This window comes from Saccopteryx leptura, chromosome 2, assembly GCF_036850995.1.
Source record: "Saccopteryx leptura isolate mSacLep1 chromosome 2, mSacLep1_pri_phased_curated, whole genome shotgun sequence".
Lineage (NCBI taxonomy): Eukaryota > Metazoa > Chordata > Mammalia > Chiroptera > Emballonuridae > Saccopteryx > Saccopteryx leptura.
The window spans coordinates 152,329,807-152,357,015 of record NC_089504.1 but is presented as its reverse complement, the minus strand read 5'-3'; the positions used below and the strand labels follow the sequence as shown (position 1 = coordinate 152,357,015).

At 38.0% G+C, this 27,209-nt stretch overlaps 2 protein-coding genes across 5 annotated transcripts in view; one reads left to right on the top strand and one right to left on the bottom strand.

Moving 5' to 3' along the window:
- CACNA1C (calcium voltage-gated channel subunit alpha1 C) overlaps positions 1–27,209 on the top strand; it is a 777,231-nt gene that overhangs the window by 2,101 nt on the left and 747,921 nt on the right. The gene's annotated exons all lie outside the window — the stretch shown is intronic.
- DCP1B (decapping mRNA 1B) overlaps positions 1–27,209 on the bottom strand; it is a 71,948-nt gene that overhangs the window by 39,434 nt on the left and 5,305 nt on the right. For both annotated transcript variants that reach the window (XM_066369081.1, XM_066369082.1), the window contains exons 2-3: positions 24,911–24,951; positions 19,498–19,625 (exon numbers count right to left, since the gene is read on the bottom strand). In XM_066369081.1, the coding sequence (XP_066225178.1) occupies positions 19,498–19,625; positions 24,911–24,951 (169 nt within the window). The remainder of the gene's footprint in view (positions 1–19,497; positions 19,626–24,910; positions 24,952–27,209) is intronic.

The following is a 27,209-nucleotide window of genomic DNA, read 5'->3' as shown; positions in this document are numbered from 1 at the left end:
ATAAAATAAATCTTTCAAACCCCATTCCTTTCATAAGTCTTTCTTAAATGAGTGGGATAATAATCCCAATGTAAGGACCAAGAACCTCTAACCAAATATTTGGTGTAAACACTTATTTTTGAGACTTTGTTCAAATACAATATTTCTTGATTTACTGTACCATTTATCTAGATCAGGTTTTTGTAAGTTTGACTACTTGTTGACAACTCATTACTGGCTTCTAATAGTAACCATGCACACCCAGCTATTTATTACCCTTCTGAAAGATCAGAAGACAGTTAAAAAATCAGGAAGTGGGAACCAGGACATTTTAGAGTTGGGGTCAGCTAAGAAGGGTGCAGGTCAATAACCTGTCTCATTAATGAGTAACATGTGTCTAACAAGGCTAAAGGACCTAGCCCAAGTCATTCTTCTTGGTTCAGTCTGTTTTCACTAATATATGCCCCTCCCCCAGCCTAACAAACAAAATAAAAACGTCTTAAGACGATTTTTATGTTTGACTGATTTGTAGACTTGGCTACATGCTTATATACATTTATGTGGACTCTCAGAAGGGAAAGGGAAGGAAGGGAGGGAGGGAGTGATGAGTGTGGAAGGAAGAAAGGGGAGGATTCATGGAACCAAAGTTGCTGGTACTGGCTGAGTTTTTGCAGCACTCAGTGCGCAGGCAGCAGTCGTATTAGCCATGTAACTGGCATCAGAGATGGAAGACAGGGGTTGTTTGGCCGCTAGATGCTGACTCTACTTCTGCTCCATTTGGAATACTTTGGACAAAAAATGCTTTCTTTCGGCATGTCCTTTAATGACTTTAAAGTAACGTTCTTTCATTCACCTCTGCCTTAGTTTTACTGAGCAAACACAGGCACAATCTTGTAAAGTGAAATTTTTGCTGGCCACTGAGAGTCGACATAGCACTGTTATCTTTGGCCCCTGGTCTGGTTCTTTTCATATGACATAGTTTTACTGTACCTCAACAGTCAGTGATCCCATGATCTCAGAATACTGGAAGGTTCACAGTACATGAAACTTTTTTTATGGGTGACTAATGCTCATGAACATTTTGGGGCAAACAGTAGAAAACCTAAACAAATATTGTGAAGTAAAAACAACCTTCCCCTTTCTAAGTAAATTAACTTTACTAGAAAATAAGTGCTAAAAACCAACAACAAAGAATCAACCTCTCAACTAAAGCATTACACTAATTTGGATTAAATGAACATGTATCTCCAACTATAACTGAGAATTTGTGATCTTCAAAAAAAAAGATGTATTATCTTTTTAAAAGTTTTCATTTATAATAAATACATGTTATGTCATTAGACCTTCCTAATCTCCAGAGAGGTCATCATCCTCCCAAAATGGGAATCCTGAGGTCTGCTGCCACCCTCAGGTTCATTGAAAGTTCAGATGGAATGTTCATCATTCTATACTAACTTCCTAATTTTATTTATTTCAGAGGAAAGTTTCTTTAATCTAAGAGATTTAACAAAGTAAATAAACATTTTTAAAAATTAGAAAGTAGAAAAAGGCACAGGTAAGTAAATATAAATAAGAATGACTTACGCTGTTTTATTGGCCATTTAAATTTATATTTTCATGTTAAAATCTTGCTGATTAATTTCAAAATCTCCTGGGCCACAAATAACAACAGGGGTTCCCTAAAGCGTCTTGCTCCTCCCTGAGCTCCTGCTCAGCCTAAGGACTCGGTCTTCCTCGTTCCTCCAGGGATAGTCTCAATTATTTCTTTGTTCCCAATTATTTGTACATCCTTTGACTAAAAAAATGAAATGAAATACATGCCATAATTAAGTATTTAAGCAACTGTTCCCTCTGCTGGCCCGTGAGCTCCTGGAAGGGAGGGCATGGGAACACACGAAGCGTAATGACTAGCCTGTGGTACTCATTCAACAAATGTTTGCTGACTTGAGCTGAAATCTAAAATTTCAAGATCTTATACCATTGATACTCCTTATAATTGCTCAAATTAATACTTTTCACTATTCTGGCTTAATTGAACACAGACAAGATCCTCTGTATGACATAGCACCTCCTACCAGGGTCACAGCAGGAGGGTGGATTCTCTTCACACTGCCCCCTCTCCAACTGACTAACTTCACTCAGAGTTTATTTTGCTTCAAACATTTGCTAATTTTAGACATGAGCAGTGTTGATGGGTTTTATCATTAGGGAACAAGCCCCGTAGGGCTGTATGTCCTATTGATCTGGCACTGGGCAGGCACTGATGCTCTCATTTTATATGCTATGCACATTTATCAGACCACAATTTTACCATACACCAGTCTTCCGATACCTGCCAGGCACTGCCAACTGAGAGCTCAAAGAATGCCATCAATCTGCAAAACCATGTACATTTCTCTTCAGAGTGGAACTAATAGTGCTTTGATATAGCAGAAAAATATGATATTCATATTCCAGTCATGTCTGATAATAGTAAGCTGAAGCTTACATATACAAGTACCTAAATTATCTTAAAAATAGACCTATATACAATGTCAATTATTCCAGGAACACACTGAAAATGTATTATTTTACATAAATCTCAACCTAACAAAATGAATCTACGTACATATAAACTATTGTTTGAGAAATACATGTTTAAGCTGAACATAAAACTGTTTCTATGGGTCAAAATTTGTTCTAATGAAAAACAGACTTCCTCATATTTGAATCAGATTATTTAATCAAGTGTTTAATAATTACATGAAATAGTTTTGTTGAAAATACCCTATTAAATATATGATCAATGAAAAATTTCTAAAATTTTACATGGTAGTGGTTCCTCAAAAGGAGACTAATGCTACTTCTTGATTAAAGAAAAGTGGGCCAGAATTTCTGTACTTTTTTCATTTTGACCTTAATCTGTAAATATGGATATACTACCTTTCCCAAATTCCTTTATGCTATAAACAGTTAAATCATGTTTGGGCCCTGGCCGGTTGGCTCAGTGGTAGAGCGTCGGCCTGGCGTGCGGGAGTCCCGGGTTCGATTCCCAGCCAGGGCACACAGGAGAAGCGCCCATCTGCTTCTCCACCCCTCCCCCTCTCCTTCCTCTCTGTCTCTCTCGTCCCCTCCCGCAGCCGAGGCTCCACTGGAGCAAAGTTGGCCCCGGGCACTGAGGATGGCTCTGTGGCCTCTGCCTCAGGCGCTAGAATGGCTCTGGTTGCGGCAGATGGGCAGAGCGTTGCCCCCTGGTGGGCATGCTGGGTGGATCCCGGTCAGGTGCATGCGGGAGTCTGTCTGACTGCCTCCCCGTTTCCAACTTAAGAAAAATACAAAAAAAGAAAAAGAAAAAGAAAAAAAAATCATGTTTGGTTTCTACTATTAAATAAGAGCTCTAAGGTTGTATATAGGATAGTTCTTACACCAGTTCTTAGATAAAATTGTTTTCTTTTTCCAGAAAAACACCTACAAACATGAAAAATTATCACTTTTCTTTCTGTGGGTTAAGAAGTAAATTAACCCAAAAGTTTCAAATTGATTATTTAAAACTATACTCTAAGTGAATTTCAGACAAAAGTTAGTAATATAAAAAATAGACTCTAAAAGATAGACATGAATTCTCAATGTGATCCAAATAAGCACTTACTATATACAAAACACCGTGAGGGTAGGAAAACCAGAAGATCTTTCACTCAGTAGTCATCTTAGAAAATGTTTTGGAATCCAGCTTCTCTGCCAAAATTTAGGCTTGTATACCATGCCAAACTGGGTTCTCAAAGCACAACATGAAACACACTCTGAGCCACAATGACTCTCTTTATATTACTCTCACATAGTATCTGTACCTCGCCACATACGACTTTACCACATGGGCCTTCCTCATCTAAACATGCCAGACTGCTAAATTAAATAAGTTTAGAGGTGCATACACTTTTCCCATTAAATTCATGTAAAGGTCCTATATACAATGCAACCCTAATAATAAGTGATGGAAGTACAGAGATTGTGTAAATCAGAGAAATGTTGTTTACGCATATTGTGTGTGTTTGTGTACTTCAAGGAGCTATCAGATAGCACTGTTATAAAGTACCCAATCCACAATTCCACGGGTTTCGTAGAGGCACGTAGTCCAAATAAGTTTTTGAAAAGTTTTATTAAAAGAAGAAATTGATTAAATTTGCCGGCCGCATATATCTTACACGGGGCAGCAGTGCCAAATCTTGTGTGTCTCATTAATATTCCAGGGGTTGGTTATATATCCTTAATTATACATGGGCGGGGAAAAAGCATGACATCACAACCTTTGCCCAGAGATACACACATTAACTACATGCTTTCAGGAGGGGAGAGGTAGTTTCCATGGGGACAAATGCCTGTAAATGGCCCATTAATATAAGAAAAGGTTTAATTTAATTTTTTCTCTGTCTGCACCTGGATAGCTATTCACCAATTTTCCCACAGGTGTCAAAGAACCCAAGTCTCCTTCCCCTTTGCATTTACAACACAATGCCATTGGCCATCTTGGTTTTATGTTAATCACACAAGTACAGAGATCATTTACAAAATCTCTCTGTATGCCTAGCCCAAGTTAATAAAATGTTCTTTAAGCTTCCTAAAATATTAATATTAATTCTGTAGCCTTTGGTACAACATCACAACTCAACACATGAAGAAGAAAAACATAAAACCCAGAGCTACCACAGACTCAAAAGTGAAATTTTGCTTTACACGAGGCTTTTCAGAGCTGTCTTTAATTGAAAGAATGCCAGTTCTTTAGATAATAGTATTCTTTAGAGTTTAGATATCTTCCCTTAGCATAAGTAGGCACTGACAGAGAGAACAAAAATGTGATTCTGGAATTAAGATCAGTGACAAGGTTCATCATGCAAATCATGGTAGATGTGTTACCTTTAATCATATGTTTAACACATTAGCTCTCTGAACAATGACACATAATAAATAGATCAGTCTTTCAGTTAGAATGATAATGCAGGCCTACAGAGACAGAATGACCACATTATACTATTTTAATTTCAGTGGCCTTCGTCTTTCTCTCTCACTAAGAAGCCCAGACATAGCTGGTTGATAGAATCCTTACAAGTTAGCTAGTGCAACCAACCACTCCCCTCCCATACATCAAAAGGGCCTCAAGATTGTGTTGGTTATCTATACAGATTAAATATGAAATGTTAGATTCCTTGTCTCCCTTTCCAAACTGCACATGACTTGAATGAGTTTACTTTAAATGATAGTCTATTGTTATTACTGCAAATACTAAGATCCTACCTAGTAAAAATGTCAAGTATTTTCAGCCATATAATTTCTTCTAAAGATGTTTCTGGACTCTAGAGAGAGCTTCAGGAGTTCAATCAAATACCTAACACTGTATGCAGAATGGTGAGTAGCTATGCAAACAGATATTTTAGAGGTCAGGAGTACAAAGCCTCAAGCCCGGGAACAATGCCTGTCAAGGAGTAGGCTGACAAAAATATTTGAGGGAGTCAGGGAGGCCAGCAGGCAGGCAGAAGGCAGGATGAAGGAAATTCACTGGAGTCTCCAAGGGGTTTTTGACTCAGAGAAAATTAAAAACTACTATTTGAGGCTATCAATATACCAGTATATATCTTCGACTGGAAAAACAAACTCAATTATCTGTGGGCAGATAACATGGCTTTCATTTTCTCAGTAATAAATTTACACATGGATCACTTTTAACCTTTCAAATTGCTTTTGTAATAACTGCTTGAACTGATTCCAAGGTTAAGAAAAGAGATAACAACTCAAGGTCTTAGAATTTGTTAAGTTGGAAGAGCTTTTATTCCTCTATGTGGCCTGACGTCGAGGGAAGAGTTTGGAAAGTACACTCTTTAGCATCCTCAGCCATGGAAAGGAAAGGGTAGACTGCACAGTTTAGCTCTGGGTTACTGCTCTGCAGTAGCCAAACGGTAGGATGTCCCATCTCTGTCACCAAGTGAGAACAGGGAAGAATTTTAGATACCTGGGCAGCTTTGTGGCTCTTTCTCAACCACCTCAGAGTTCCTTCAAAGCTAGACAAAAACATTGGATATACATACACATGTACCACTTCTAGAGTTAATATAAATGCTTTGGAATTACCTGAAGTACACTGTACGTGTCTGTTTCTCATCCAGATCTGTTTCACTGTTTTATTAGATAAACTTAAAAGAAGAGGAGTTTAGATGAAACAGTGGTTAATAAATGCCAGGGTAGAAAAGAAAGGCAACACATTATACTTAAATATTCATTCCTTGAAAGTCTTCTTTTAAGGCCCTGGCCGGTTGGCTCAGTGGTAGAGCGTCGGCCTGATGTGCAAGGGGTCCCAGGTTCGATTCCCGGCCAGGGCACACAGGAGAAGCGCCCATCTGCTTCTCCACCCCTCCCCCTCTCCTTCCTCTCTGTCTCTCTCTTCCCCTCCCGCAGCCAAGGCTCCATTGGAGCAAAGATGCCCCGGGCGCTGGGGATGGCTCCTTGGCCTCTGCCCCAGGCACTAGAGTGGCTCTGGTCGCAACAGAGCGATGCCCCGGAGGGGCAGAGCATCGCCCCTTGGTGGGCAGAGCATCACCCCCTGGTGGGCGTGCCGGGTGGATCCCGGTCGGGCGCATGCGGGAGTCTGTCTGACTGTCTCTCCCCGTTTCCAGCTTCGGAAAAATACAAAAAAAAAAAAAAAAAAGAAAGTCTTCTTTTATACGGTTTAATTATTTCCACTTTTTTAAATTGAATAGTAAAGTGTTCTGTTTGATAAGTTTTGACAACAATATACCCTCATGTAATCAACCACCCAAAACAAGGTATGACACTTTCACCCCCCTCTTCCAGTCAACTACACCACTTCTACCACCAACCCCAGCAGACAGCCGTTTTCTGACTCCTGACTCCTATCACCATGGACTGGTTTCACCTATTCTTAGGCTTTACAGAAATGGGCTCACACAGTGTCAATTCTTTTATGATGCCTTCTTTTGCTCAGAATCATGTTTCAGAGATTCATTCATGTTGCTGAATAAATTTATATTTCATTCTTTTTTTTTTTTTTTTTTTTTTTTTGTATTTTTCCAAAGCTGGAAACGGGGAGAGACAGTCAGACTCCCGCATGCGCCCAACCGGGATCCAGCCGGCACGCCCACCAGGGGGCGACGCTCTGCCCACCAAGGGGCATCGCTCTGTTGCGACCAGAGCCACTCTAGCGCCTGGGGCAGAGGCCGAGGAGCCATCCCCAGCGCCCGGGCCATCTTTGCTCCAATGGAGCCTCGCTGTGGGAGGGGAAGAAACAGAGAGGAAGGAGAGGGGGAAGGGTGGAGAAGCAGATGGGCGCTTCTCCTGTGTGCCCTGGCCGGGAATCGAACCCGGGATCCCTTGCATGCCAGGCCGACGTTCTACCACTGAGCCAACCGGCCAGGGCCAGTTCATTCTTTTTTATTGCTGAGTACTATTCCATTATATGGATATACCAAATTTCTCCATTTACTTATTGATGGACATTTAAGTTATTCCAGCCTCTTTTTTTTTTTTTGCTATTATAAATAAAATTTTGATGAACAATTTGTTATGAACAAGCCATATGTTTTCATTTCTCTTAAGCAAGTTCCTGTAAGTAGAATTTGCTAGATCATATGATAATTATTTGTTTAAGTTTATAACAAATTGGAAAACAGTTCTCCAAAGTGGTTGTACCACATTACTCTCCCATCAGCAATGTATGAGAGTTTCAGTTGCTTTACATCTTCATTAACACTTGGTAATGTCAGTTTTGTTCATTTTAGCCATTCCAATAAGTTATGTGGTATTCTCATTCTGGGTATTTGTTTTGTTTTTTGTTGTTGTTTTCAGTGAGAAAGAGAGGGACAGACAGGGAGAGAGATGAGAAGCATCAACTTATAGTTGTAGCACCTTACTTGTTCATTGATTACTTCTCATGCATGCCTTGAGGGGATGGGGGTTCCACTAGAGCCAGTGACCCCTTCCTTAAGCCAACAGCCTAGGGCTCAATTCAGTGAACTTGAGCTTCAAGCCAGCGACCTTTGGGCTCAAGCCAGCAACCTTGGGTTATGTCTATGATTCCATGCTCAAGCTGGCGAGCCTGTGCTCAAGCAGGATGAGCCTGCACGCAAGCCAGCGACCTCAGGGTTTCGAATCTGGGTCCTCAGCATCCCAGGAAGATGCTCTATCCACTGCGCCACCATCGGTCAGGCCTCATTCTGTTTTTAATGCATATATCCACCCAGTATCCAATAAACTTATGAAAAAGTGCTCAACATAGTTAGTTATGGCAAAATGCAAATTAAAATCATAATGAGATATTACTTCAGAACACCTAAAATAGTTCAAATTAAACAGAAGAACAATATCAAGTGTCAACCAAGATATGGAGCAACTGGAACTTTTAAGCTTTATAGGAGAAAAACAAATAGGCACTCAACTTCAGAAAACAGTCCAGTGGTATCTACTAAAGCTAAATGAAGCGGTCTATTATAATAAAGCATTGTTTGTTTGTTGTGTTTTTGTATTTTTCTGAAGTTAGAAGCAGGGAAGAAGTCAGACAGACTCCCGCATGCACTTGACCGGGATCCACCCAGCATGCCCACTAGGGAGCAATGTTTTGCCCATCTGGGGCATTGCTCTGCTGAGGCCAGAGCCATTCTAGTGCCTGAGGCAGAGGCCACAGAGCCGTCCTCAGCACCTGTGCCAACTTTGCTCCAATGGAACCTTGGCTGTGGGAGGGGAAGAGAGAGAGAAAGAGAGGGGAGGGGGAGGGGTGGAGAAGCAGATGATAGCTTCTCCTGTGTCCTGGCCAGAATCAAACACGGGACATACACATGCCGGGCCGACGCTCTACCGCTGAGCCAACCAGCCGGGGCCTATAAAGCATGGATTAACCCAAAACAGGTAAGTGCATATATCCATCTAAAAAAATATAAACCAGAATGTTCATGGAAACTTTATTCACAATAGTTCAGACCTAGAAATACTCAGATACCCATTAGCAAGAGAATTGATCAATAGATTGAAATATACTGATGCCATACAGCATATGTATTACATAGCAATAAAAAGAAATAAACTATGGTACTATTACACACAATAACTTGAAAGTCCCTGATGATTAATGTTGAGCATAACTTTATTGGCTATCTGTATATCTCCTTTTGTAAAGTATCTGTTAAATATTTTGCCAAATTTTAAATTGGGCTGTTTGTCTTCCCATAACTGAGCTCTAAGTTATTTACATATTCTGGATATAAGTATTATATCAGATATATGTGGTGTGAATATTTTTTCCCCAGTCTGTGTCTTGCAGGTATCTTTAGAAGAAGTTTTAAATTTTATGAAATTTTTACTTTCAATGGATACAATTTATCATTTTTTTTCTTTTATGGTAAATCCTGGTAAGATTCAACTTAAATCTAGTGTTTGGTAATACTACTTTTTAATGATTTTTAACGAACAATTATAGATTGGTTGCTTCTACAAAAGTTGCAAACAATGATTTATTTAATTCCCAGATAATACAGCTATAGTATAAGCCTTACTGCTTACACCATATGGCCATGGTTTACCAGGATCAGTGGAAAACAGAAACGTGACCTGTTCTCATGTATCGGAATTAAAATACCAACTTTGGTGTTGTGAATAAACTTCTTAAATATCAAATCAGAATATCTCAATAAGAGTAAAACAATTTGAAGAAAAATTCAATGAAATGTTTTTTAGAACATAATGTTTTATAAAGAACATTCATGTAGATAAAATTACCTTTTTCTCCACATTATACATCTCTTTCTAGAACTATTAAGTTTCTCAAGACAAGGATATACGGTGGTCTCACAACTTTCAATTATTTCTAGGAATTTTTAGGTAAGTATTACTACTAGTACATAAAATCATCTTAGAGAAGCAGAGTAGTTCCTATGGAAGGCACTGAAATTACTTAGTGAGTTTTTACCCAGGAACCACAGTGTTTAAAATTTTGCTGATTATTGTTAGCTAATGCCCCAAAAGAAAAAATTCTGAAGAAATAGTTGGAAAATTTTTGGTTAAACATTATTGGGTGCCTTGAATAAAGGAATCTAATAAAAACAACTCAGTGCTCGGTATTCACTGTACACACTTAATGCAAGGAAGCGAATGCTGAGGGGGAGTAAAAAGACCCCTTGCCTTAAAGCAGCCTGTGCTCTAACAGGGAAAGCAGACAAATATTACATAGAAGGGAAATCTCAGGACTAGCCAGTGACCACTGTGTACTTCTAGCTCAGTATTAGCAAATCATTTTGAACATATATATGTCTGTCTTGTGTGTTGGGATAGTAAAACTCTAAGAAGGAAGTGATATGTCTTAGTCATTACAGATCTCCCTACACCTAGTATAAAATCAGTAGCAATACGTAAGTGCTCAGGAAACACTTATGAAAATAAACATAAGAGAAGTAAATGTTGCATCCAGAAACCACAGCTAGGTAAAAGGATCACAAAAATACTAGGGAGAGATCAAGTCCACTTGAGCTTTTAAATATGAGTAGAATTTATCTAGTAGAGACTGGTCAGGATGAATGGAGAATCAAAGAGAAAAAATGAAGAAACATGTTTAAAAGCATGGAGATATGAAAGAGTATTCTAGGAAAGCATATAGTTTTGTTTGGTTAGAACAGAAGACAAATGTAAAGAGTAGTGGTAGACTTGAGCAGGAAAATGACTTGATTGGACTTGTGCTTTAGGAAGAGACTTAGCAGTGTTTTGTTTTGTTTTATGAAGGGGATAAGCCAGACGCAAATTGTAAGGCTAATGATATATCCTTTCATGTGTTCCTGGGTTCAATTTGCTAGTATATTTTTTTATTGTGGTAAAATACAGATAACATGAAAGTTACCACTTTAATCAGTTTTGAGAGGACAGTTCAGTGGCATTAATCAAGTACATTCAAAATATTGCACAACCATCAGCACCATCTGTCTCCTGAACTTTTTCATCATCCCAACTAAAAATCTGTACCCATTAAACACTGTACCACGAATAAGTGAAACTGTATATACGATCTGTCCTTTTGTATCTGGCTTATTTCTCTTAGCATAACATCTTAAAGTTCCATCCATGTTGTAGCATGTATCATAATTTCATTCCAATGTACATATATATGACATTTTGTTTATCCATTAATGCACTGGTAAACATTTGGGTTGTTTCCATCTTTTGGCTATTGTGAATAATGCTGTTGTTAACCGTATTTTAAGGATTTTTAAAATATCTTTATTTATGAGATATTGCCTATAATTTTCTTGTAACATTTTGTCTTATTTTGGTACCAGAATAATATTGCGCTCATAAAATGAGTTGGGAAGTATTCCCTCCTCTTCTAGTTTCTGGAAAAGACTGTGTAGAATTGGTATTATGTCTTCCTTGAATGTTTGGTAGAATTCATCAAAGAAACTATATGGACCTGGAGTTTTCTTTGTTAGAAACTTTTTAACTGCAAATTCAATTTCCTTAACAGATATTGGACTATTCAGGTTATCTGCTTCTTAAGCACATTTTGTGGGTTTCTGCATTTCAAGGAATTAGTTCATTTCATCTAAGTTGAACTTATGGCCATGGAGTAAGTAGTTCCCTTATTATCATTTTAATGTCTGTAGAAACACCCTCTTTCATTCCTGATACTTTTCATTTGTGTTTTCTTTTTTTTCTTGACCAGGCTGGCCAGGGGTTTATCTGTTTTATTGACTTCAAAGAACAAGCTTTTGGTTTCACTGATTTTCTCAACTGTTTTCCTGCTTTCTATTTCACTGATTTCTGCTCCTATTTTTACTCCCTTCCTTCTGATTGCTTTGGATCTACTGTGCTGTTATTCTAATTGCTTAAGGTGGAAGTTTGAATTATTCAGTTGAGACCTTTCTTCTTTTCTCATCTAAGTATTTGATGCTACAAACATCCCTCTAAGCCCACTTTAGTTTCCTCTGACATGTTTTATTTTCATTTTTTTAACTTATTGAGAGGTGGAGAAGCAGAGAAACTCCCACATGCGCCCCAACGGGGATCCAACCAGCAAGTCCCCTATGGGGCAACAATGCTCTGGCCATCTGGGACCACTGCTCCAATGCTCAGCTACCAAGCTACTTTTAGCACCTGAGGCGAGGCCATGGTGCCATCCTCAGTGCCCAGGGCCAATTTGCTCGAATACACCATGGCTGCAGGAGGAGAGAGGGGGGAGGGAGGAAGTGTGGAGAAGCAGGTGGTCGCTTCTCTTGTGTGCCCTGACCAGGAATCAAATCTGAGACTTCCACATGCCAGGCCAATGCTCTACTACTAAGCCAACTGGCCAAGGGTATTTTCATTTTTATTGTTCAAATATTTTCTAATTTTCCTCCCCCTCTGACACATGGATTATTCTAGATCATCTTGGAGTAGACATCGTCTGACTTTTCTTCCCTTGAGATTTGGTCACGTTTTTCTGGTTTTTCGTATTAGTAATTTTGAATTGTATCTTGGATATTTTGATTATGTTGTGAGGCTTTGAGTCCTCTTAAAACTTTCCAGAGAATGTTGATTTTTTTGTGTGTTTGAGAATGTGATCAATGCGGTTATGTTTACACAAGAAGTTCTGTCTTGCCTTTTGAGTGCAATGTCTCCCATGTCAGGTCCATTTTCAACACTGTCTGTGTCCGCCCCACATGGACCACTCAGGTGTTAGTCGGATGGTAGTTTAATTCAGTGTTTTTCAACCAGTGTGCCACAGCACATTAGTGTTCCGTAAGACATGGTCAGGTGTGAGTATAAATACATTTAGAAACTATATTATTAACTATATGTATAATATGTACTGTGTTAGAGTGTCATTTTGTGTCATTTTGGTAGGTGATGTGCCCCAGAATTTTGTAAATGTAAAAAATGTGCCGCGGCTCAAAAAAGGTTGAAAATCACTGGTTTAATTAATCATAGGTTAGTTCTCAAAGTCTTTGCTATGTTTCTTTGCTACATGTATGTGAAGCTCACAAGTGAGACTAGGACTTACGTCAGTTTATATACAGAATTAGGAGATCTCCTTATCTAGATCTCTCCTCTAGAGTCTCCCTCACTGTCTAGCAATAAGGGACCCTTTTCCACAGTCCTCTAGCTAGAAAGTCAGGGTTTCTTTTAGTTTTAGCTTTACTTTATCACACTGTCAGTCATAGCTCGGGCTGCCAACAAGGTGAAGCCAAACAAAGATGAAAACATGTAATTTCCCCCAAACTCTTCAGACCACAAGGCCCGTGTCTGCAGGTACTCTGGCAGGGACAGGTTGTTTCCTGGGGACTTCAGGTGGTTTGTCACCACAATCAGCGACATGGTGGTAGCTCAGCTTTGCACTGCACTTTGCTTCAGAGTAGGGCTAGGAGAGAAAAAGGAGAGAGGGGCAATTCTCTTCACATTTTGTAGCTCACAGGAGTTGATTTCTCTAGCCCCCAGACTAGAAAGCAGGGCTTCTCTTGCTTTTTGTTCTTATTCACAATTCTGTATTGGCCCATTCTTGAGTCAAGTTGGGAGATAAAGAAGTAAAAAATACAATCAGGAAACTCACCATCATACTGGTTGTTCTTCAGGTCCTGACTTCCCTCCCCAATATGCTTGTCATTGCTTACTTTCAGAATCCTCAATTAAAATTCTTTTTTGGGCGGGGGGATCATTCTGATTATTCTGTCTAAAACTTTTAGTTGTACCCAGAAGCATAGATATGTTGTAGTAAACTTACTCTGTTTTGGCTGGTGCCGGAAGCTTAATCTCTTTTTGTTATGAGGAATGATGAAGTAACCTAGGTAATAGGTAATGAGAGCCTGAGCTGGAATGGGTGTGGAAATGAAGAGGAGAAAGCTTCAGAACTAATTAATACAAAACTGAAGCTTAGAAAATGGCTGTGAAGGCATCAGAATTTACTTTACTATTGCTATATGCTAAAATACAACTTATAGGAATACCTAGCTTTACAAATGATGTTACTATAATGGGCACTAAAAGTCCTCTGGCCTGCTGCTAAGAATGTTATACTCTTGTGGTCTATACAAGTTTTACTCTTGAATGAATTTTCCTACTGAAATAATGCTATACATGCTAGTGTTATATTTCAGAGGTACATCATTATAATAGTACTGTGCTGTATTTAGTGAGGTGTACAATGGGCTAAAAAGACTCTTATAGTAAAAATACTATAAGATTTATAAAAGCAGAGAATTCTTTTTAATCCATTACATCCCTAATTATTGCTCCTCTAAAACAACCTTAATTACATCCATGCCAGTTACTTCTGATCTCCATTAATTCCTCATCCAACTATTCTTCTGGTATTTACATCTCTTTTTCTATATAACATGTATACACTACTTCTTGATTTTTAAAATCCACTGAAGAGGATTTAGCTCTCTGACAATACAAACAAACACACACTCATACCTTCCCTCATCCTTCCAGTATAATACAACTTCATATTCAGTGTTTATAATTTACATATTATGATCTGCAGAGCCATATAATATACTATGATTATATTTCCTTTCTTGTACAATATTTTGTTTTCTAAGGAATTAAGAATTGCCTCATTTTGTTATTTTCCCCCCTACCTCAGTATTCCATGTTCCTGTGTCATCATTAAACTCTAAATGTCTCAACAGATTCAAAATATCAGTCGTAAATTTTTTCTTGGATACCCTTCCTGACACCTTTCATCCTTTTACTTTCTTTAATTAAGACTGAATGAATTTTAGTTTAATTGCATAGGGGTCATTAAGACTCCTCTTTATCACTGTTCTCAGCATTTCTTTACCTCCATCCTGTGTTTGGAACCCTTTTTTCTTAGACAGCTTGTGTATCAGACACAATAGGCCAAGTTACAGGCTGCAGTAACAAACGACCCCACGATCTCAATGGGTTACAATGACACAGGTTTATTTTTCATACACATTACATGTTCATCATAGGTTGCCTTTACCTCTGTGCCGTGTTATTTTCATTCCAGAACCCAGGCTGACAGAGCAGCCTCTGCCTAGAATCATGGCAGAAAGATAAGAGAAATGATGAATTATAAGCTAGTTCTGAAAGTATCTGTTCATAAGTGACACATATCACTTCTACCCACATTTCACTGGACCAAGCAATTCACAGTCATATTTGAATGCAACAGGTGCCTACATAATATCCTTCTGGAGCAGTCAGTGAGGGAGGTGGGGAACCAGATCATGTACTCAAGTCTGACATCAAGAGATATAATCTTCTGCAAAGAGGCAAAGTTAATAATAGTGAATGAGAAAGTGATTATAGTATGTCCTTCTCTTTTTTGTTTACTCCATCTTTTTTCATGAAATGCATCCACGACACTGTGGGTTTGTCTTTTTCCCCCTTCACTGTCATGCCTATAGTTTCAGCATTGTGTTCAATCTGTATGTTTAGCTAAAATACCACCAATCACTTTAAAAGGGAACTTCTAGGACATGGCCTATGTGAAAGAAAGAATTGTCTGTAACTATTATTTCCATTCAGTGCAGCTTTTCCTAGATCCTACAAATATCAATAAAGAATTAAAATGTATTTCTTTCTGAATACAAAACTACCCAATATAGTAAATTCACTTTAAAACTGAGGAGGAGTTTTCTAAAACACCTTTGATCCTAAATATCTTGATTTTGCCTTTTATAATTTGCTCTAAGCTCCAAGCTTAGGTCTTCAATGAAATCAAGCAGCTCAAGAGAATTTCATTCTAATCCTGTAAGCACAGTCGACGATATATTCAACCTGCTGGTCTAGCTCTGAAATCTACTTGTCATTGCTGCCTGTAACTTATCTTAAATATATTGGGGAAAATACATTTCTAAATATATCTCCATACACCAAATCTTATTTAGTTGTAAATAGAAAACACAGTAAAAGGATACTAAAGGGGAATATAGGCAGTCCCTGGGTTACGAATGAGATAGGTTCTGTAGGTTGGTTCTTAAGTTGAATTTGTATAGAAGTTGGAACAAGTACATTTACCTATTAAATGCAACTTAAATGTTTGTCTTAACATAGTATTTATTTTTACCTTTTTGTGCACATAAATAAACATTTTCTAACGTACAGAACCTATCTCATTTGTAACCCAGAGATTGCCTATAATATGAAAAAAAATTGTCAAATTCAGCTTTTTTGTTACATCAGTTTTTATTTGATATTCTCTTCTCTAGTAACTGTGCTACAATAGACTCTCAACCCTTTAAAGAAGAAACTTGCTTGGTAAACACTGGAGTGTACACTAAAAAGATGAAGTGTTTCTGCACACTAGCCCTAGCTCAAGCCCATCATCCACACATCAGTTTTTCACAGCCTGGGCCTGGGCTTCTGAAGTTGGGCTGTCTCAGTTCACTGGCTGTTTCCTTCCCCACTCATGGGCCACGGTCAATGATTTAACTCAGTAACCTCAGCTGCCTCATTTACAAAACAAAAATAATAGTATTTCCATGGAAAAGTTCTGAGAATTAAATAAGCCATAGAAAGCCTGGCATAGTACCTGGAATATAGTAAATATTTGTTGAATAAACAAATTTTTGTCCTAACTTTGAACAGCTATCTTATTTACTTCTAAGTGTTAGATCAAATTCTAGTATGACCGAGTTTTAGAACTATACATCCTTTACTATAGAAAAATCATATGGTTTGTGTTTGGTAAAAATTCAAAGTTAGTTATTTAGTAAACATCTTTTTATTAAGAGAGGCTAAGGTTTTCACTTCTTTATTTTTGCTCTTCTAAATTCATTCAATTCAAGAGAGAGATGGTTAACTTTTTTTGACCTAGTGAATCTAAAAAACTCCATGAGAAAATTCACCACAACCTGGCTGTCTACTTGAAATGTGCAAATATAGCCTATGTCATATACAGGCCCACAGGAAATGCCAAGGGAGATTCTTGACTATACAGACCTTGAGGGGTGTCTTCAAAAACTGTACCTCAGTGAAACTGGGTTCATTGTCCAAAAGATAATGAATGAAGCTACAGTCATCAGAGAATATGTAAACCATCTAACAAGTATTACATGAAGCGTTTGACCTATTTAAAAACATTTGGGAGGTATCTGAGACTCCAAAAGCACCTGCAATAGCCCCTTTTGTGAATCTTTGAAGTCAGAGACTGAAAAGGCTTCTACAAATAACCTAAACTAAAACCAAATGACTATGTCTGCAAAGGCAATCAGTACCAGAAAGATAAACAGACCCATTCCCTCCCATCTTTGTTGTTCAACTGATCCGATTTCTTTCTTCAAGAAATTCATTTGGAAACATTTTTATGTGCATTCGCAAAGGCTGCCTTCAGTTTGCATTCATGGTAATAGTGGAGAAAAGAATACATGTGGTGTAGAAAAGGCAATGGAACTGAAATCAGAATGTGTGGGCACCTATCAGGTCTGTCACTGAGCCTCAGTCTGCTCATCTGCAAAATGGCAGCAAAAATATTTATCCTAAAAAACTGTGATTATAAAATATTACCATATTCATTTTCATAAATGAAAATGAATAGGACATTGCCATTCAACAGAAATATAAAGTGAACCTCAAAATGTTATCTACATATGTAATTTTACATCAAAAAAATAAAAAACAGGTGAAATTAATTTTAAAAACAATTATTTAACTTAATATATTTAAAATATTATCATTTCAACAGGTAAATCAATATAAAATTATTGAGATTTTAAAATATTTTCTTTAAAATCAGTGTGTATTTTAGCTTCTCTCAGACTAAGCCTCATGTCCAGTGCTCAATAGCCACATGCAGCTAGACTACCACATTAGACAGCATTAGTTTAGCACCAAGGTGAGGCTTAATATATGTTTATTAGATCCAAATCGTATTTCCTATCAGATAAACCCTGTGGAACCCAGGAAAGTTAATTTTAAAATCAACCACATTAAAGAGATCTTATATTTTCATATAATTTTAAATATTTATTTAATGATTGATTTTAGAGAGAGGGGAGGGAAAGAGAGAGAGAGAGCAACATCTATTTGTTGTTCCACTCATCCATGCATTCATTAGTTGACTGCTGAAAGTGCCCTGACCAGGGATGGAACCCGCAATCTTGACCTATTGGAACGAAGCTCCAACCAATTGATCTACCCAACCATGGATATATATTTTTGTAATAAGTACATAATATATAATATGTAATATTATAATAAGGACTTAAAATATTATCTGTACTAACTAGACCAGTGGTCGGCAAACCGCGGCTTGTGAGCCACATGCGGCTCTTTGGCCAGCTTAGGAGTACCCTAATTAAGTTAATAACAATATACCTATCTATATAGTTTAAGTTTAAAAAATTTGGCTCTCAAAAGAAATTTCAATCGTTGTACTGTTGATATTTGGCTCTGTTGACTAATGAGTTTGCCGACCACTGTACTAGACCAAGTATTTATCCAAACTAAGAGCTACCAAAATGATTACTATGTCAGTAATGTTATTTGATTTTATATTTAATTATGTGGCTATTTTGTTTATTAGGATTCAAATTATATATTAATTTCACATAGAATCTAATAATCTCAAAGAAGAAAATAAAACCTGATATTAGTGTAAGCATACATATAAACAATTCAAACTACAAGCTACAATTGATGAAACTATACCTACCAGCAAAGAAATAAGAATAGAAAACAAAATACTTCTCTAGTCTATATTACTAAATTTTTCATTCACAGGTCCTACCATTAGTAAGTCATGTTACAATTTTAATAGATTTCATTTTTTCTCATAAGAATTTAACCATATTCTCTATCATGACCATGTATCATAACTTAATTATATGTGAATATAATTATAAGTAAATATAGCATTACAAGGGTGTTATATTTACTTCAGAATAATTCATTAGGGTTGTAACATTAAATATCACTTGTATTACATTCATTATTAAGCTTACACTTAATAGTATACAGTAGGCAAATTCTTGTATCTTGAGCTCAAAGAGCAGACTGACAAAGACCATTCAGTTACCTATATAATCTCAACATTACAAAGTGTTCTGAAATTCTTAATGACCAAAACTTTGGACTCTGATTTTCATTAACTGTATATTCAAAAGACAGCAATTCTAGAATGTGGGTCCTTTCCCCCAAACATATCATAAGTCTCTGACATATGCGATAAACACTTTTTCTAAGTGCCCCACTAGCTGGATAGTTAACTCTGTGTCCTGCAGCACCATGTATGTGTCCTCTGCAGTCTCCTAACCAGATTTCTCGCCCAGCCCCAATCACCCTTTGAATCTCCGGTGGGCTCACACTGCAAAGTGCTCTCACTGCAGAGCACAAGGTTTGCATTCTTACACCATCATATTCACACTGTTTTCATCCAAACTCTCCCAAAGAACAAGCTCCTCACTCAGTTAGGCATGCATTTCCCAACCTAACCAGTGCCGACCTCTAAACCACTGATACTAAATATAAACACAGACATACACGGTACCATTTCAATACTTAGGACAAACTGCCAAAATAAAATTACCCAATTCATTAAGAAAGACTCACATCTGGCATTTCTGTAGAGAAGGAAAGGGTCCTGGAGCTGGAAATCCAGGTCTTTAGTAATGGGCTCTGTCCTATTCTCCATGTTCAGCCTGTTCATGATGGTGAACCCATGCTTTGGAGAAGCAGACCTAAGAGTCACAAGGGGTGGGGAGGACATCAAAAGAAAAGTTTTCAGTATAGTACACTTTTAGTATAACTACATTTGAATGCATCTTCAACTCTTTTGTATGTCCAGACAGTTTTGTGCAAGCAAACTTTACACAGACAAAGCAATGACTTTTATTTTAATTATTATTAAGTGAGAGGCAAGAAGGCAGAGAGACAGACTCCCGCATACGCCCCAACCAGGATCCACCTGGAAAGCCCTCATGGGGTGATGCTCTGCCCATCTGAGGCCGCTGCTCTGTTGCTCGGCAACCAAGCTATTTTACTGCCTGAGGCGAGGCCATGGTGCCATCCTCAGTGCCTGGGGCCAACTTGCTCAAATGAACCATGGTTGCAGGAAGGGGATGAGTAGAGAGAGAGAGAGAGAGAGAGAGAAGGGGGGAGGGCTGGAGAATCAAATGGTCACTTCTCCTGTGTGCCCTGACCATGACTTCCACATGCTGGGCCAACACTCTACCACTGAGCCAAACGGCCAGGGCAAGCAACGACTCTTTATGAGTAGTTAACAGCACTAACATATATGATTTCATGTAACCTATGCAGTAAGACTGTCATTACCTATCCTTTGGTAAAGTCAAATCCTACTTATTTAACTATGTGTGTATACATACATCTTATTTCCCTACTTACATTGTAAATTCCTTTAAAGAAGAAATGGTAATTACTATTTTTAAAATTACATTATAGTTAATACAGAGTGTACATCACAATTACATAAAGAAAATTTTCATAGAAAATCTTGGTGCTGGTCTGAAATTAAAAGCTGTGAAACTTTTTAAACGAAATAATGCAACTCTGGTCAATGAACTGGCCAGAAAATACAGTATAATTAAAAGTTTATATAATTTAATACAAAAAGGTATTTTGTTGTTTTTTTAAATATAAAGCAAATGGCATCATAAACTACTATAAAGTTTTTCTCCATAAAAATGTGGCATTTAGTGACTTTTTATTTTTCCTTTTATTCAATAAATCTTCAGTGCCTACTCTCTGTTAGGCAGAAAGAGCCCAAATTATTCAGAGTATAAGTTCAAATAACTACGTTTGCGTTTGTCTACCTGTGGGTGACACCTTACACACTGCAAGTCCGACAAGCACAATTCATTTATGTACTTTCAACAGGGGCACCAGGGTAACAAACCCACAGAAGTGTTATGAGCAACAGAAAGAAAAGGTGTTTACGTCTTAGTTTGATATAAACTTGAGATCTGATGTGGTTCTGATAAAGATGCAAAATACAGCTACATTACCACTTGGAAATTTCCTTTTGAGCTCTCCAATTTTAAAATTGATGGAAGGCAATCCTTGCCTAGTTTATTTTACAGAGAGGCAATGTAGGCATATAATCAAAACCATACCTAATCAGGATAATCGTTTCAACTTAAATTCTGAGAAAGAATGAAAACTGACTTCCAAAGATCTGTTACAGAGTCCTTTTAAAAGTGTCAAGTTCAGAAATCACCAGCGGGTTCTCTATGAACTCTATTACAAAAAGGAAGACATGTGAGGAAATAAAGGAAAAGTATAATTTTAAAAATAGGAAAAAGTATTTTTACAGACTCGGCTTCTGACCTTTCACATATTTCATGAACACAACAGGGTCTCAGCCCTGAACAGTAAGTATGGGTTCAGAGCGAAAGAGATCACTGGCAGCTCCATGACCTGTACAGTATCCCATTTGATTTTTGCAAGCTTTCTGTCATTCTCTATGGAGGAAAGACCTCAACATACTAGAATCCGTCTGGGAGGGTGGGCATGGGAGAAGACAGCAGGGGGAAGAGGGGCTCCTATTGTTGAGTTAGACTTGAGGAAGAGATTAAGAAACAGGGAAGAAATTGTTTCTCAAATTAATGGTTTGCTTAACTGACAGCTTTACTAGGAATTCAAAGTAAACTAAGCAGTACTTGAAAATACAAACCTACATTTGGTTTGGGTATACTAAAAAAAATAACCCTACTAAAACCCCTAAAATAAATCATTAATGCATATTAATAGATATTTTACTTCTCAAAAGAATACTACTTGTTTTGAGAAACGAAAGAGAATGCATATTGTGTGCTTGGCACACAGTAGAGTTCAATTGTTTGCTTTTCTTTTCACACTTCAGAATTCTCAAGAGTAGTCTTACTGAATAAGCTCACTTGGTGGTGAACTCCGATGCTTTCCACATGTTTTGGAACACAATGTAAATTATTACAGCCAATGACTCTTGGGCACTCCCACCACTTTTCTGAAACTGAATAAACCAACCTCCTCCTTATCTGCTTTGGTGACCTCACCCATCCAGTCCTTTCTTCCCACACCCACTGATGCTTCTACCTGCACACTGACTTGTATGGTTCCTGTCTGTGCCCACAACTGGCCTCTCTGTACTGTTCTAGCTCTACTTTTATTTTTTTGGTTGCCTCTTCTCTTATCCTTGTAGCTCTAAAACCATAAGCCTTCCTCGGTTTCTTCTTTTTTTTTTTCTATTTTTTTCTGAAGTGAGAAGTGGGGAGGCAGAGAGACAGACACCCACATGCACCTGACTGGGATCCACCCGGCATGTCCACTAGGGGGCGATGCTCTGCCCATCTGGGACATTGCTCCATTGCAACCAGACCCATTTTAGCACCTGGGCGGAGGCCCTGGAGCCATCCTCAGCGACCAGGCCAACTTTGCTCCAATGAAGCCTTGGTTGTGAGAGGGGCAAAGATAGAGAGGAAGGAGAGAGGTAAGGGTGGAGAAGCAGAGGAATGCTTCCTCTGTGTGCCCTGGCCAGGAATCGAACCCAGGACTTCCACACACCGGGCCAACGCTCTACCACTGAGCCAGCCAGCCAGGGCCTCCTCAGTTTCCTCCTTCCTCTGCCCTTCAAAGAACATCCTCTCTCCTCTGCCCTTCAGATAACATATTTTCTCTTAGTTTCAATGACCAAATTAATGCAGATGACTCCAAACTCTGTAACTCCAACCCTGACTCTACCCTGAGTGGCTGGACAGCTCCATCTGAATGCCCTGTTAGCGCTCCAAAATCATTATTTCAAAATAAAACTAAAATTTATCCTCAAACCAGATTCTAGATCACCTACTTTTCCATCCCGCCAATAGCTGTCATTCTCTTGGTCTACAATATCAAAACCTTAATGTTATTTTTTAAATGTCATCATTCCCTCTATACATGCAGTATTTCAGTAAATCCTTTTCATTTCAACTTCCATCCATCCCTCTGGTCCACACTCTTATTATTTCATCTCCACTGCAAGCATCTTCTCAATGTCCTTCCCTAACTCTAATATCTTATAGAGCCAGTGCATCCTCATAACGCTAACACACGGACTTTCCCCACACATTTTAATTATATTACTCCCCTGTTCATAAACCTTCAATGACTGTATACTAAGAAAATAAATTTAAAAATCCACAGTCTGACATTCCAAGCCAGCAAAATTGCTTTATTCTGTCAGCTTCTGATTAATATAAGCCAATGTAAAGTGTGCACAAGTCATTTTCCTTACTTTCTCTTTATCACTATAGGTTCCATGCCTCCACTTACACCCTTCCTGCTGTTGAGACTGCCCTTCCCTCTCCTCTATGCAAATTACGGTCTACCTGTACTCCTGAAGCTGACTCAGGGCTCACCACTCTATAAAAGCTTTCCACAACCTCAGCAACCCCATTCATTACTTAAAACCTATCAACCGCCACTTAGGGTAGTCTATCTGCATTGTGGTTTATCTTTAAATGTGAGTGTATGTGTAAAAACTATACACATGTGTGTGCATATTTTCTGTCTCTCCAATGAAACTGGTAGCCCTGGAAGGGTTTGTACTAGGCTTTTGTAGTTATTTTTACACCACACTGATGATGATGAGCTTTAGCTATGACACTTTATATGAATAAAAAGTTCAGCTATGAAGACCATGTACATACTATATATGTCTCTGTGTACATATGTGACATGAACAAAATCTGATATATTACTAATAATGGGAGCTTATTAAATTTATTATTAAAACTGTATTAAATCTATCCCAAAACATATTCTATTAACTAAATAATGGAGGATTCAGACCTTTAATCTTGGATTATGCTTCTTTAAAAATAGTCAAAGGTGGCCCTGGCAGGATGGCACAGTGGTAGAGCGTCAGCCTGGCATGTGGAAGTCCTGTGTTCCATTCCTGGTCAGGGCTCACAGGAAAAACGACCATCTGCTTCTCTACCCTTCCCCCTCTCCCTTCTCTCTTTTTCTCTCTTCCCCTCCTACAGTCATGGTTCGGTTGGAGCAAGTTGGCTGCAGGCGCTGAGGATGGCACCATGGCCTTGCCCCAGGTGCTAAAATAGCTAGGTTGCCAAGCAATGGAGCAACAGCCGCAGATGGGCAGAGCATCGTGCAGTAGGAGGTTTGCTGGGTGGATCCCAGTCGGGGGACATGTGGCAGTCTGTCTCTTTGTCTCCCTGCTTCTCACTTAAGAAAAATAACTAGTCAAAGGTGGCAAGGAGACATCAATAAAACCCTACTGGTTGTGAAATATTTAGACAAATAACATATGATTTCAATTATATATGGCATCTAATAAACATAAATGAACAAACAAAACAGGAAGAGACTCATAGACAGAGAACAGACAGATGGTTGCCAGAGGGAAAGGGTGGGGTGTTGGGGCTGGGTAAAAAAGGTGGAGGGATTAAGAAGTACAAATTGGTAGTTACAAAATCACAGGGATATAAAGTACAGCATAGGAAATATAGTCAACAGTATCATAATAACTAGGTATGGTGCCAGGTGGGTACTGGAAATATCAGGGGAGCACTTTGTAAAGTATATGACTGTCTAACCACTATGCTGTCCACATGAAACTAGAACAAAATACTGAATGTAAACTGTAATTGAAAAATAAAATTTTAAAAGAAAAATAAATATCAAGATCCTTTTCTAAATATTGATTAAATAATCTAACATTCTTAATAGTGTACTTCTAACTCCTTACCAATGCATTACATTCAGAACTTTCTGCCATTCACTTGAATTAAAGAATGAAATTTAATATTATGTTAAAAAAACTCAAAGATTTAAGTTCACCTATATTAAAGTTTAAATTACATTCTGAAATTAGTATGACTCATACTAGCCCAGGTGACATTATTCAGTATTCCCTTATGCCAACTAAAAACTTCAAACAAAGATTCATTTCTTTTATTTCTCTTAGAAATAAAACTATAAATAAAGAATGACCGTCAGTTTCTTTATAAGAGTAAAATACTCTTACCTTGTATAAACAAATAAAGTTCCTTCCACATCAGTCTTCTCCTAGAATATAAAACAAAACACACAGCAAAATATGTATCTTCTCTCCATTAATAGCAAACATTAATGAACATAAACTTACAGAACAGGAATTCAGCCCAGTGTCAACTAGGGTCAAATCTAAGCAACATCTCATTCAAGAGGGCTTATTCTTTTTTTTTTTTTTTTACACAGAGAGTGAGTCAGAGAGAGAGGGATAGACAGGGATAGGCAGACAGGAACGGAGAGAGATGAGAAGCATCAATCATTAGTTTTTCATTGCGCATTGCAACACCTTAGTTGTTCATTGATTGCTTTCTCATATGTGCCTTGACTGTGGGGCTACAACAAACCGAGTAACCCCTTGCTGGAGCCAGCGACCTTGGGTTCAAGCTGGTGGGCTTTTCCTCAAACCAGATGAGCCCGCGCTCAAGCTGGCGACCTCGAGGTCTCGAACCTGGGTCCTCTGCATCCCAGTCCGACACTCCATCCATTGCGCCACCGCCTGGTCAGGCAAGAGGGCTTATTCTTAGGGAATGAGGAAAAGCGGGATCTCTACCTTACTTTGGCTCTGCTGATTAATCAGCAGGAAGCAGTCTTTCTGTCATTTACAATAAACCATCATTATCTCTCTTTATCAAATGCAGGAATAGCAACATACTTCTGGCTGAAACTATTAGAAAATAAACGTACTTCATGAATCTCATTAGAAAGATGTTATAATAAGTGCATTGCCTTTTCCTCTGCCCTCAGAACAGGGTATATGGCAAGCTGCAGAAATCTTATGGGGGGTTTTGTGTTTTGTTTTGTTTTTTGCAAGAGAGATGGGAAGGGAGATGAGGAGCATCAACTCATAGATGGGTCACTTTAGTTGTTCACAGATTGCTTCTCACATGTGTCTTGACCAGGGAGTGCCAAGCCAGTGACCCCTTGCTCAAGCTAGCCACCTTGGGATCATGTCTATGAGCCGGCACTCAAGCCAGCAACCTCGGGTTTTGAACCTAGGTCTTCCCAGCGTCCCAGGTTGATGTATCCACTGCGCTACCACCAGTCAGGCTCAAGTTCTGATTTTTAAAATAATGTTAGAAACATTACCAAACCAGAAAAACTGGGTAAAGTTAAATCGATAACCTAACATTTTTCCATCTCAACAAAGGCAGGATCCCATGCCCTGATAAAAATGTCATCAGTACACTGCATTCTAAAAAATATATTTAAGTACTCATTTGTTTGATTAACTAGTAATCACACTATTATAATTCAGAATTTAAAATGTATGTCTGCTATTTACATGGTTTAATTTTGGCATTGTATTTAACCTCATAGTGCTTTATTATTAATATCAATAACCAAATCATTCAGTTTAAGTACTCTGTAATTTTGGTGAAAATACTCTTTTAGAACAGATGTATAGTATTCAAATGCTAATTTTTAAAAGGCAAACATGCAAAAATTGGAACCACGATCCTTTCACAAGCTCAAGTAATTTCAGCAATCTTCTTGGTCACCGTAGTTCAGTAGGTCTCAACTCAGTGGGGCTCACAGTTCAATGGGCCCCCATATCAGCAGAAGCAGGTATCACTTGAGACTTTATTAGAAAAGTAAATGCTTGGGTCCCTCTCCAGACCCACTGAATCAGAAACTCTGAAGCTGGTGCCCAACAGCCTCTTTTATTAGGCCATCAAAGTGATTCCAATGATGCTATGTGAGAACTGCCTAGTTCAATAACAATCTCTGCCCATAGAACTATATTAGGAGTTCTGAAAACAAAACCACTATGGTCCAAATTATACCAAACTGATTTTTAAGAGCAAATAGCTATTAAGAGTAAAATACTTAGTAACAAGATTTTTAATCCTTATTATTATAGAATATGTAATTAGAAATAAGAAATTTAAAATAGTTAAAACAATTTTTGCCAGTTTTTTCTCTAATATATACACACTGGTAAGAAAGTTAAAGACTTCATGCTTAAAATGGATTACTATGAATTTTGTATAAATTGCTTCAATGTACTATGAAAAGCATCTTTATTTCTCAAATGTAGCCCATTTGCCACTGTACTTTGAAAAATATCCAGAGTGAAAATGAAAAAAGTTACACAGAAACATTATATCTCTCTTTGCAATCATGGTTACCGTATTTCCCCATGTATAAGATGCCCATGTATAAGACACACCGTAATTTTGGGGCCTGAAATTTGAAAAAAAATGTATTACATAAAGTTATTGAATTCAAGTTTTATTCATCATAAAACTCATACAACTCTTCATATTGTCAAA